Genomic DNA, 13,767 nt, shown 5'->3' with positions numbered 1-13,767 from the left:
ACTTGCACATTTAGGAGGTGTGCTAGATGATGTAGGACAGTGCTATTCAAGTGTGGTCTGATTGATGCCAATTTCCACACAATTACCACGAGATAAGCAGTCAGTACAGTCTTCACTGGTAGCTTAGTTGGTTGGAGCGTCGACCGACACACCAAAAGGTTGCAGGTTTGATTCTCCATTGGTGCATGTATGGGAGGCAACTGATTGATGTTTCTTTTTATCTCTAAAATCAATAAACATACCATTTAGGTGAATATTAACGTGTGTGTGTGTGTACACACACATCTATACTAATAAAAGAGAAACATGCAAATTGATGATCACTCTGCTATAATCACCAGCCAATCAGAGCGAGTATGCAAATTAACCCAACAAAGATGGTGGTTAATTTGCATATGCAGGCACAGTGAGGACAAGACAGCAGAGAAGGAAGAGTGAGAGAAAGGGGAAAGCAGGGCTTTGCTCCCTTCTTTGCTTCACTCAGGCAGCAGGAAGCCCTATTGCAGGAATCTTCCTGTAGCGGGCCTCGAATATGTACACACACACGCACACACTTACATTAGAGGCCTGGTGCATGAAAATTCATGCACTGGAGAGGGGTCCCTCAGCCCGGCCTGTCCCCTCTCACAATCTGGGAGCCTTCAGGGGCTGATGTGCAATGTGTCCAGTCTTGCAATGAAATAACGAGCTATGTCATAAGCTGAACCAATTCACTGATTAGTTCAGCTAACTTTAAAGAAAGTGGTGTACTGATATATCCTATCTAATAAAGAAGAAATATGCTAATTGACTCTCATGCCATGGCAAAGATATCAGTTGTCCACAGCCAATAAGGAGGGAATATGCTAATTGACTGCCCCGCCCTCAAAGATGGTGGCATCTACAAGCACAAGATGGTGGTGTTTAGTCCCCTAAGCCTTGCTACATGCCTGCCTCTGGAGTCCCCCAGGTTCCTAGCTGACCAGGGCCAGGCCAAGGCACAGGAAAGCCTCATATGTTGGTTGCCCAGCCACCCAGGGCTGGCCAAGGCTTGTGCTGCCGGCAATGGCAGCAGCAGAGGTGTGATGGCGCATCGCCTTCCTGATTGCTGGGTCAATTAGCATATTTCCTCTTTATTAGATAGGATATATCAGTACACCACTTAAGTTAGCTGAACTAATCAGTGAATTGGTTCAGCTTATGACATAGCTCATTATTTCATTGCAAGACTGGACACATTGCACATCAGCACTAATAACAGTGACACCACTGTACAGGATTCCAAAAATGTTGCAGTTTCAATACTAAAAAGTAATATGAAGCCCTGGCCTAGAAGCTCAGTTGGTAAGAGTTCATACCGATACGCAAAGTTGTATGTTTGAGCCCTGGTCAGGGCATATACAAGAATCAACCAATGAATGCATAAATAAGTAGAATAACAAATAGTTGTTTTTTCTCTCAAAATCTGTGTGTGTTTTTTAAGGAAATGAGGGGGAAAGGATAGTAAAATTTACTAAGCTAAACCACATAAGATATAACATACAACGTTGTAAATGGCTTTTTAAGTCCTGAGAGTGACTTCATAAAGTACTCACAGAGACCAGCGTCACAACAGTGACCTCTCACACGTTCAGCTCGGTCATGTGCTGCTTTTGTGAAAGGAGAAGCCCTGATCAGCTGGGATCTTTGCTATGCCTTCGTGCAAAAAGTGGGAGAAACCAATGTGAAAGTATTATCCAGGTTGTTTTGTTAATTAACTCAAGTATTTTTTAATTTAATGAAAACTAATATTTCTTGCAAATGGGTTTGATGGACAATAGTCACAAAGCAAAGAGCATTCACATGATAAGAAACTTTAGTCTTAGCAAGGGGATGTGGGCATGAGGGGGTGGGATGGGAGGAGGAGGACATATATGTAATACCTTAATAAAGAAAAAAAAGTGAAAAATAAAAAACTTTAGTCTTCAGTGAGCTAGGTGAATATCTATCTTGGCAAGCTAGTTCCTTTTTAAACAAACTAGTTGTTCTTATCTTATTATAAACATTGTGATTGAGGTAAGTTTACAAATGTAACTATAAATAAATGTGTGATTTACTTTAATAATTACATTCCCCCTTTTAAAAATCAGCATGGCTTAATTGGGTTTGCGAGGGGGGGGCCAGCTTGGATTTGGAAGGATCACTGTCAGCATATTTCCAAAATTTAATTTTATGAAGTGGATTAAGTAATGCAAATACCATTAGTTTTCCATTCTGAGTTATTCTTTAATCTTAGCATTAAGTTACTGAACCTCCCTCTGCTGAGTGTAGAGGAAATATCCCATAATATTTGACAGGAATTAAAAATTGGTATAAGTGCAATTTGTTCCGAGCAACATTTTAAAATCATTTTACTTATAATTTAAGGCTATGTCATTATTGCCAATAAAGTGAAATATTGGAAAGTGAGGGAAGCAAATACAGCATTATTTGTTTCTAAATTCACTGGTAAGTTTTATAGAAGTTCAGAGTGAACTTATTAATTACTCTGAACTTTGGATTTTATCAACAATAAGACAAGTAGGAGAGGGAGTAGGATTTAAAGCATTTAGAGCAGATGGAATCTTCTCACACTGTCAATATTATTTGTTTCTAAAGGAAAATCCTCACCCCGAAGTCCAAGGTACCACTTTCAAACGAAGTGTCAGTTGAACCCTGCACCTCTACAATTAGAACAGGTAACGATAAATGGTGTATTATTTTGACTTAGAATTTATCTCTTGTGTGTATGGTGTCTGAAGGTGTTTCAGCTATGAAAACAGTGGGTTGCTTGTAATGCACTCTATGATTCCCACAGTGGAAATCTTAGAATGCTTTTTGTGGGTTATTTTCCTTCAACCCACACCCAGCCAGACTACATACCTGCTTCTTAATCTTCTGGGACTCATATCTACATAGGGCAACTTCCTTTTTCCTGACATGTTTTCCCATATGCATATTTCTCCCACGTGTTGAAAAAGGAAGGGGAAATAAATATGATAGCTGAAGAGTACAGAGGCTTGAACCAGAGTGCTTGGGTTCATGGCTCAGTTCTGCACTTACAGTGTTTAAGACTGGGCTGTACATTGTGTGTGTGTCTGTAAAACATTAATAGCTTTAAATGTTAATAAAAGCTCAATACATAGTAGCTGTTATAATTACCAATTATTTTTTAAAAGCAAATTTTTTCCACTTAATGTGCAACATACTTAAGACAATTTTCTTTGTCATTAGTTTAGAAGAATCCTGTCTTTTTTAATGGTTATTAATAGTATGTGGTAGTATGGATGTTTTCTGGTATGCTTAACTAATTATTATTGAACATTTGAGCTGATCACCATTTTTGTTTTGTTTCAATTCTGCAATGAATATTCTGTGTATATAAATGTATTTGCACATTATATATCAGTGTTTCTGTTGGGAGATTCCTAAACATGGATTTGCCATGTCAAGGAGTAGGCACAGATCTTTTTTCCCCCACAGATTTTTAATATTTGGTTGTTTATGCTTTCAGACACTGATGATTAGAAGGTAACATGCAATGTATTTTCCCATTCCTCTTTGCCAAACTAGTGAAAAACTTTTTTTCCTTTTTTATAACCAGTCTTTGTGTAGTAGCACATTATCTGTGAAATGTGTAAAAATGCCCTTTCCTGGTTGGTTGTGTTTTTTTTTTTTTTTTTTTTATGTTGTTTATCATCACCCAGGGATATTTTTTCCATTGCTTTTCGGGGAGAGTAGGCAGAAGGGAGAGAGAGAAAAATCGATGTGAGAGAGTCACATCAAATGGTTGTCTCCCACACCTGACCAAGGTGGGGAATGAACCTGCAACCCAGGTACATGCCCTTGACTGAGAATCGAACTCGAGACCCTTCAGTGCAAGGCTGCACAGATACCACTGAGCCACACCGGGCAGGGTCCTCATTGGTCTTTTTATCTTTAAATACATTTTTAATGGCCTCAGAGAGAGAAAGGGAGAGGAGAGACAGACAGACACGTCAATGATGAGAGAGAATCATCAATTGACTGCCTCTTGCACACCCTCTTTTGGAATTGAATGGTGACTTTCTGGTTCATAGGTAAACGATCAACCACTGAGCCACACCAGCCAGTCAGCACAAGTATTGTTTAAATTGTATACTAAAGAAACAGGATTAACATGTAAGTCCTTGTATATCAGTTTTGGCAATATAAAGGTTTTTCAAGGAAATATTCTCAAGTACAGGGGTAGCCTTTTCCTGTTTCCTTCCCAAATAGTGTATATATTATTTTTTCAACTTAAAACATGAAAGGTGAACTCTCATTTTTTTTTTTCCAGCTGTGGCCGATGTCCTTGGTGATAGTGGAAGCCCTGGGCTCGATGCCTCTGAAAGTCCTGTTAGCTCTGAACATGGGCTTGACCAGGAAAAAGCAGTGATTTTAGAAGATCATGAAATCGAAGTTGATGCACTAAAAGAAAGTGTTGACTTACCAGAAGAAAAGCCTCCAATTTCTGACGATTCTCCCGATACTCAAGAAATTCATGTAAAAAAATTTAACTTTTTTATTCTCTGTTGGTCTTTCTGTTTTGAGTTAGGATTTAAACCATAGTTCAAACCTAATGTGCTCATTTATTTGGTTATTATATAAAATTGTCTTTATAAAGATAAGTGTTTCAAAATATTTTGTGGCCTATGAAAGAATACATCCTTTAAGAAATTATTTTTCTTAACCAAAACCAAAAGGCTGTGTTAAAGAAGTCACAATTTTAGCAGTTTAATTTTTGCTTAGTTTCTGATTCAAATGAAAGTTTTTTTAGCCATAAGAAAGCACATATTGGCTACTCCAAAGACAAGTACGACATTGAAACTATTCAGAGCATATATTTTAAAATAATTAAATGTAGTTAAATATAATTTTTACCCCACACAAACTTATGGGAGGATTGATATATAGACTCCAGGAAGGATATTTTTTTCTTGGTACTTAGTATGACCTTTGGTTTCTAAAAATTCTACCAATTCTCTCCTATTATTGACAAGCAACTTTTATATGATAATTGAATTTAAGAAGGGAGAAAAGCAACTATTTTAATTAATTATATAAATTTGGTTGTATAGTATTTGGAAAGTTTCTTAACTCATAAAGTGTCGTGGTTATCCATGTTCACTGTGAAATAGATGGACAAAGTCCCATTCCTTTAGCTGGGAGATTTAAGAACTGGGCGTGGTGTAGTGGGAATCTCATTTCTGCGTATTTCCAGTCTGTCATCTCAGGGAATGTGTGGGGCGGGGAAATGGCGGTGTCTAGGCGGGTGGTAATGTTCTACCTTCTTGGTCAGGAGATCTCTCTGTTACTCTCTACCTCCTCCTTTTTCTCCCCTTCCCTTACCAAAAGGTAAATGCAAGGACCATTCCTTCTTCCACCAAACCCTTGCAGGAGAGGTACTGAACTTGAAAGCCTTAGGAATTTCATGGTTTATGCAGCCCCAGCAAAGGGAAGAGGATTGAGTCTAGCCCAAGGGAGCTTATGTAGGTGAATTCTTCTTCAACCTTATGGGGATCGTGCTGTTTAGAAAAGTGTGCATAGTTAGGTAATTTGGGGATTATCATTAAAACACCATTTGGGGGTTATTTCTTTTTCTCCAATTAATTTTTTCTTGGGTGAGAATAGAATAAGTCCTTAATTGTCACAATTGTTAGCATCATAATAATTTCAAGGTTTTGTTAATTAAAACTGTCTTTTTAGCCAGGGAAATGTGGGTGTCTACTTTAATTCCTTTCAGAACCTCAAAATCTTACTGTCTAGTTATTTTGACTAAGTAAGTCTGATTGTTTAAGTGGGTATTTTATAAAGTAAACCCATACGTAGATGCCATGTCAAAGGTAGTTTATATTTAAAATTCATACATCAAGGGTGAGATGGTCATTTAAAAACATTGTTTTAAGTTAAAATAAATATATATATAAATTCTTTAACCAGTCTCATCTTTCATTCATTTTAGGTAATTGAAAATGAAAAGCTTGAAGTTCAAGACTCAAGACAAGAGGCTAAGAATCTTTCATTTAATGATTATCCCTCAGGAACTCTTAAGCTTCAATATAATTTTGAGACCATAGAGCAACAGTTCTCTGACTTGCGTGACAATAAAGACTCTGCTGAGTGTGGTGACGTTGCTGAAGTAGATGGGGAACTTTTTGTGGCTCAGAGCAACTTCACCTTGATATTAGAAGGTGAAGAAGAAATTGAGACAGTTGATTCTGCAGCGCCTAATGTGCTAGCTAAAGCAGCTAACACAGTAACTGATTCAAAACACGTATACACTGGGGAAAACGATAATCGTGGACATGTTGCAAATTTGCCATCTGTCTTAACGAATGAACAGGAGTCCCAAAAGACAGAGGCGTTACCGCATGTGCCTGAACCGATTAAAGCAGCAGTAGCAGAAAATGTGATAGATGTAATTAAAGACGACACAAGAAGTAAAGAAATTACTTCAGATACGACGGGACAGACCATTCATGAAAACATACCTTTAATGAGCCAAAAGGTAATGAGTTCCACCAGGTTAGTCAGATCTACACGTAAGACTGTTCAGGAAACTAGTACAGTGACGATGAATGTTAACCAAGATAATGACGTGATTCCATCCAGAATGCGAACAAGAAGACAACGGACCCAAAGCCTGGATGTTACATCAGTGCAGCAGGAAGAGCCAGCAGATGTTGCTACCCCTGAGGTGCTAGGACTTTCTGTGAGAAAGAAAACTAGGAGAACAAAAGAAACATCCGAGGCTTCTGAAAGTGCCTTTCTTGATGTCAAAGAAATATCTCAAACCCAGCAAATGCCTCCAAATTCTGTTACTCCCAAGAGAGGAAGGAGAAAGAAAGACACGGAGAGTCTCAATTCTGTGGAACAAGAATTACAGGTCACTCCAGGCAGGGTATTAAGAAGTTCAAGATCATCTCAGTTGGAACCAGCAACCACAGAAACTTCTCTTAAAAAAGAAGCTAAGCTTTCATCTGTTACAAAAAAGACTCCTAAGAGAATGAAAAAATCTGTAGAAAATCAGGAAAGTGTTGAAATTTTAAATGATCTAAAAACCAGTCAAGTAGCAAGTCCTAGCGTAAGAAGCAAAAGATTGAGATCTACTAATTTAGAAACTTCTGAAAATACAGGACATGAACAAGATGGGAAATTCAGTGAACAGCAGCTGCCTGCTCAAGGTAGTAAAAGGATTAAGAAGAGAGACAGTAAGGTGTCAGATGTGAGGGAAGACTCTAAACTTGCTTCCTCTCCTTTAGCTCCTCCAGCGGAAGGTGACATCCCCGCTACACCTAGGAAGCGTGGTAGACCAAGAAAAGTCAATCCATCACCGGATGTAGGATCCGAGGCTGATAAGGAAGAGAAAAGTCCTAAGAAGAGCAAAGTTCAAAAGAGGTCTGCAAGAAACACCCCAGCTAAAAGGGAAAATACCGATGTTGGAAAAGCAACTCCAGAAAAATCAGTTTTAGTGCCAAATGAGGAACTTGTTTCAGTGATGAGTTCTAAGAAAAAGGTTACAAAAAGGATTGAAAATCAAAGCCAAAAACGATCATTACCCTCAATACCAGAAAAATACGTAGATGAAGACATGGCGCAGAAAGAACCCAAGGACCGGGAAGACAAATTACTTGCCAAAACTCCTTTGACTCCGTTTTCCCGTAGCACAAGGACTAGGTCTAGCAAGGCCATTTTACTGCCAGACTTTTCTGCACCGGAAAATGAGTCTTTATTTTCTCCTCCTGTGTCAAAGGTTTCAAGGAAAGACAAAGGTATGTTTATTTCTACTCAAAGCATAATTTTCATTTTATTCAGTCTTCAGCTTCAAATTGTTTTAAGCATGGTTTGGGCTCAATCCCCAAGAGTTGGGCATTCAGGAGGCAGCTGGTCAGTGATTCTCTCTCATGGTTGATGTTTCTATCTCTGTCTCCCTCTCCTCTCCTCTCCTCTCTCTCAATAAATTTTTTTTAAAAAAATAATAAAAGTATATTTTACATTTTTTTGTAAAGTTCTGGAATTATCTGAGCCAGTCTTGGTAGGAACACTTATATTACAGAAAGCAGAATTTGACATCTTATAGAACTTTTGATTATCCCAGTAGGTGAAGTAACATTGAAGTATAATTTGATAATTTTATTTCAAAGATTTGTTAATTATATTCTTAAATTATAACAAAAGCAAACATCTATAAAGCACTTACCAGATGCTACACATTGCTTTTTAATCTTCACAAGTAACTTTTTAGAAACGAGGCACCGCAAAGTCTCAGTAACTTAACTTTGGCCCCACAGCTAGTTAGTCCGAAAGCTGGGCTGTCATCGGTGGCAGGCTGGTTAGGCGACACCATGCCACTCACACAGTTACATAGCTAACTGCCATTATTATGGAAACCCTATGGTTAAACCAATCTGAGATTAATTACATATTCTAAACCAATTCTTAGTTAAATAATTTTTATCTGTGGAATAGCTTTCTGTCAGCTTTTTAAAATGTCTTCTCTCCTCTTGCCTTTTCCTTTTATGATGTGGGCTTTTCTGCTGTTCCCCTTGACTAGCACAACTAACTGAGAATGAGCTGAAAGGAAAGACTTGCTTTGTAAATATTACAGTTTACTTTTGTCAATAAAAACCTTGTGTCTGGAGCAGCAGGAATTAATGAAGCAAACGAGGCCAGGTTATATATGAGAATGATGCTTCCCTCTCGGAATGTGTGAGGAGTAGAAAAGATTGAAACTAGCATACTACTGTTTTGTATCTGCTTCACGGCCTGTTTTCATGTTATGGCATTTAGTTTGTAGCATTAACTGTTCCTGAACACTTAATTACCCAAATGATGTTGGGATTTTTACTGTCATTTCTCTCATGGGTACTAAGTTATGTATGATACTAGTGTTTTCTGTTTGCCGACCTTTATATCTTTCTAATACCATACTTCAAGTTTTTACCAAGAAAGTGTATGTCTATATAAAGTGACATTGTTGTCTTTTTTACCTTTCTTTAGCTATAAAAGTAGAAGCTCCTGAACAGCTGAAAGAATTAATCTCAGACTTATCTTCTCCATTCGTCCTCTCCCCTCCTGCTCTGAGGACCCGGCGGAAGAACCTGTCTAAGACACCCCAACTTGTGCGGGAACTGGTGAGAAATGCAAGATTTTATCTGTGTGCTTGTTTAAGCCTGCCTTTTTTTTTTTTTTTTTTTTTTAGCAATGTTCCTAAACTATTTTTAAAAAAGAGCATACATTTTTATTAACATCCCGAAATTGCCTTGTGTACACTTTGAGACCCTACATTTAAGAAAGATTTGTGGTATATCACCGGCAGCTGCAGTTTGAATTACCAGCTAGGGAAATGTTTTAAGTGTCTCATCAGAATGGTTTGGATGTGTTTATTTAAAAAGTGTGAGTCCCTGAACCCCTGGAATGTCATACACAGACCACACTTGGAGATAGTGTTTCTTAAGGTGAAGGAGAGAGCCTTCTGGGCAGAGATGGCAGCAGGCGGCAAAGGCGCAAAGCGTGACGGCATTGAGGGGTCCGTATGCACATTAACCAGTAGCTATGTGCATTTGTTAAAAATATATCTTTATTGATTGCAGAGAGGAAGGGAGAGAGATAGACACATCATTGATAAGAGAGAATCATCGATGGGCTGCCTCTTGCACGCCCCACCCTGGGGATCGAGCCCTCACCTCAGGCATGTGCCCTGACCAGGAATCAAACCATGACCTCCTGGTTCATAGGTCCACACTCGGCTACTGAGCCACGGTTTAGTCTAAGCTCACCCTGTGCATGGTTTAAGTTGTTTCTAGGAAAAATGAATTCTGGGGAGGAAAAAATGGTCTCCAATTTTTATGAGACGATGAGAGCCTGGTTTGGGGAACAAAAGGGCAGTGAGCAGAATAGATGGAAACACTCAAAACATGAAATTGGGAAGGCGGATAATTGAATATGTGAGGATGAGGGAGAAGCAGCATTCTTAGATGATAGTTTTCTACTAAAAAATGAGTTCATATGAGACTGGCTGAGTTTGAATTCATTAGCACTGTTTGACTTTATTCCTTGATTTAGTAAAAAAAACTTTTAAAATTTAGATTCCAAATGTCTAACTACTAAAGATTTATCTTTTTAAAATTTCAACTCTTAGGAAGATGATGGTGTGGGACAGCAAAGAGTGAAGAGAGTGAGGACTGAAAAGCCAAAACCAGCCAGCAGGTACGCCTTTCTGCGCTCCGGTGTTGTTTTGTTTCTTAATGTTGGATGTGAGAAGAGCCGGTTCAAAATAGGAAATGAGGCTCATTAGATAGAAAAGGGTCGTTCTTAGGGTCATGCACAAGCACTGGCTCCTTCGGCCTTAGACTTCACGGTGGCTTTCTTTATGGTGGGAGAGCCACGCGTCCCTCTTAAGAAGCGGTGTAACACCCGCGAATCTGTGGTCGTGCGTGGGAGGGAGATGTTCTATATTTTCTTTAGTAAAAATAGATGGCTTTTAGTAAAAAGTTAATAAGTTTTAAAAATCCTGTGGTTATTTCACTGATAGCTGTATAACTTTATCCATGGGGCAATTACTCCATTTCAGATATATTTGTTACCTGGTATTTTATTTATTCTGTGCTTTGACATCACTGAATTCTAGAAAAGTAAAGTAACTCATTTTACCTTACTTTAAAAACGAATTTAGTGAGTCTTTTGACTATAACTAGTAACACTACCTATATGTAAATTGGCTTTGTGTGTATGTGGAAAACTACTTGATACTATGAAAACGTGTACATATTGCTGACACATGCAGCATCAAACACATTCCGTAGTGATGTTTTTGAATATTCAGATTAAAAGGGAAATTTCTGTCACGTGACACTTTGACTCTGCCTCTCATTAGCTTAGATGCCTTAAGCTTCACTCCTCTTGTGGAATGAAAGCACTAGGAAAAGGTGATCCTAATGTTTCTTTTCATGTGTTGGGAAGCCATCTATAGTTGTGTGTTTATTCTGACTTGAATTACATCTTCTTTTCAGAACCCCAGAAAAAGAAAGCTGTTGGTCGCCTCCTCCGGTGGAGATTAAGCTGATTTCTCCCTTGGCAACTCCAGCTGATCGAGGGAAGAGCAAGCCGAGGAGAACGAGAGAGGAAACAGGACAAGTTCTCGGAAGGAGCAGGAAGAAGCCATCTTCCTTCCCGAAGCAAATTGTCCGCAGAAAAATGCTGTAACTCTTCTCCAGTTTCACTGTACGCCTCTTTGTAAAGTCACCAGAACTATGAGGGTTATTAAAAATCATATAATTTGGAAGACAGTAATTTATATAAATTGTAAATTTTTGTAAACAGAATGTCTTCCATAAGTAAAATCACTCCATATGGAGTATGATTCTTTTACTGGAGCATTTTTTCCCCTATTTTATATTAAGACTTCAGACATTTATATAATATGTAAATATGGCTTATATTAGAATATTAAATAAAGTATACACTTCATTAGTAGTTTGTGTCGGTTAGATTTTTGAAAGGAATTTCTGTTTTAGTGATGATTTTATATGCTAGCAGGCATTGGGCCCGTTGTCTCTCTACAGTTAAAAGTATTAGATCAATCTTAAAATGAGGACGGCTGAACTGCTACGTTTTTTAAGTTGCTGTTTTATAATTTATGCACTTTTGCTTCTGTGATTAAGATTTCTAATAAAGTGTTTTGGGGGGGTGTTTTGTGGTTGCTATGTTCAAGTTGAATTATGGGCATGTAATTTTGCCACTTTTTTGTAGTTTTAACAAATTTTGTGTATTCTACCTCAGATGAGTAACTTTCTAAGTAATGCATTTGGTTAAATGTAATGTTGGCATTTCTTGTTCAGCAGGCTTAAAGGCTTTTATCTTTAAAGTTTCTGAATTATTCAGAGACTAATTATCCAGGTTAGATTGACCGGTTCACTGCTCACTAGCAACTTCTTAAAAAAAGTTTGAGAAGCAAGGGGAATGTAAAAAAAGATCCTCTGTCATGGATATTCACTGTACCTCGTGTGCACCTGATATTGATAGAATGAGAAGTCTGAAGAAATTTTATTATTGCTTTGAAGGAGCTTGCTACTGAATCACAGAAATCCCTTAATATCCAGGTTTTTAAACTGGCAAATTCTCACAGGACCTCAGGCAAGGCCCATTGATGATGGGGAAAGTGTGTGAGTAGATGTGGAAAAGGGAAAAGAAAAAACACTGTCCTCTGTAGTGTGACTGTGCAATTGTGGCGGTACTTGGTGTAGATTATAAAATTCATCAATAAGTACGTGTTGTAAAATAATTTATAAGAGGTAATGGATAGTGTGTAATGAATGGACCATTAATAATTGATTGACTAGAAGCAAGCTGCTTTTGTTGGCTGGACTTTTAATGTGAAGTGTAAGGTGTGCTTTCTATATTATTTTTCTACTCAATGGCAGTACGAATAAGAGAGGATGGTGCAGTGCCTACACCGAGTCCCGAAGACAGCGTGGAAGGCCCGTGCGAGTGCGACCTTTTGGTCACGTCGGTGATCCATGTTCCCTGGCCTTGTCCAAACTTTGACTATAACATTTTATTTTTAAAATTTTTAGTTATCAAATTTGTATTTAAGCTGCTTGTCATTTATGGAATATTAAACTTATTTAAATGATGAACTTGTTGAGTAATTTAAAGATCTAAATAATTCAGTAAACATTGAATTTCATCCTTTACACAAGTAGCACAATAAAAAATTTGACAAGAAATGTCCTGTCAAGTTGATAATGTTTAAAGGCAGTGCAGTTTGGTGATTGTAGACATGTTGGTAATAAATGTACTTTTTCCCCTCAACAGTAGACCATAAGCAAACAAATTGCCAAATCGGAGTGAACTGTTTTATAAGTGCATTTATGGATAAATATATTTTCATGACTTTTTGCAAAAAAAAAACAAAACTGGTCATAAAACTGTGTTGCTACATTTTAGGATAAAATATGGGTTAGACTCACTCTAAGACCTTGTGGCAGTAGTTTGCCTTTGATTACCAGTGCATTCGTTATTTAAAGTAACTCTGAACAGTCAGCCCATGAGCAAGCTTGGCCGCCTGCTGTGGGTGAGCCCTGTCCTCGGATGGGACTGGGGGACCCTTTGCTCTCGCCAGCCCCAGCTTTGTTCGTGGTGTGTGTGCAGCGCTGAGGCTGCTGGTCGTGGCACCCGGCGGAAGGTTGGGTGGAGCTGTGCCTCGGCGGACCTTGATTTCCTAGAGCCAGAGTGTGTGAGGCGAGCAGGGGAGTAAGGTGGGCGAGGGTTTGACAGGAACGGGTCCTGACCGGGACACCATGTGATGCCTCACAGGGGTCTTTCCACTTGTAAACCTCCGCTTCCCCTCGTCCAGCAGGACCGTTTCGTGCCACACCTCCCCGCCTGCCGCTGATGCCACACAGTACTGGAGCAATCAGGCAGGTGTGTGATTAGGAACTAAAAATGGCCAAGAATTGACTTGTGGTCATCGCATTAAATGCCACACACACCAAAAAAATAATATGGTTTTATATCCTAACCCCATGGTCGGCAAACTGCAGCTCGCGAGCCACAGACAGCTCTTTGGCCCCTTGTGTGGCTCTTCCACAAAATACCACAGCCTGGCAAGTCTAGTTTGAAGAAGTGGCATTAGAAGTTTAAAAAATCAGGCTCTCAGATTTCAATCATACTGTTGATATTTGGCTCTGCTGACTAATGCGTTTGCAGACCTTACCAATCAACACACTGAAAGTAGCAATTTTGGGG

The 13,767-nt window shown here is 38.7% G+C and overlaps 1 protein-coding gene across 2 annotated transcripts in view; it reads left to right on the top strand.

The window, feature by feature from the left end:
* Positions 1-12,656, top strand: part of AHCTF1 (AT-hook containing transcription factor 1) — a 65,658-nt gene extending 53,002 nt beyond the window's left edge. Inside the window, exons 32-38 of one of the 2 annotated variants that reach the window (XM_084868812.1) lie at positions 2,617-2,696; positions 4,316-4,521; positions 5,981-7,790; positions 9,019-9,152; positions 10,160-10,227; positions 11,031-11,241; positions 12,441-12,656. In XM_084868812.1, the coding sequence (XP_084724938.1) occupies positions 2,617-2,696; positions 4,316-4,521; positions 5,981-7,790; positions 9,019-9,152; positions 10,160-10,227; positions 11,031-11,223 (2,491 nt within the window). In that variant the 3' untranslated portion in view covers positions 11,224-11,241; positions 12,441-12,656. Of the gene's footprint in view, positions 1-2,616; positions 2,697-4,315; positions 4,522-5,980; positions 7,791-9,018; positions 9,153-10,159; positions 10,228-11,030 lie in introns of both variants that reach the window. The other variant, XM_084868811.1, reaches the window with a different exon arrangement.
* The last annotated feature ends 1,111 nt before the right edge of the window (positions 12,657-13,767 follow it).

Source organism: Pipistrellus hanaki (assembly GCF_964339955.1).
Source record: "Pipistrellus hanaki genome assembly, chromosome: 20".
Classification (NCBI taxonomy): Eukaryota; Metazoa; Chordata; class Mammalia; order Chiroptera; family Vespertilionidae; genus Pipistrellus; species Pipistrellus hanaki.
This window is presented reverse-complemented; position numbering and strand designations above follow the sequence as displayed.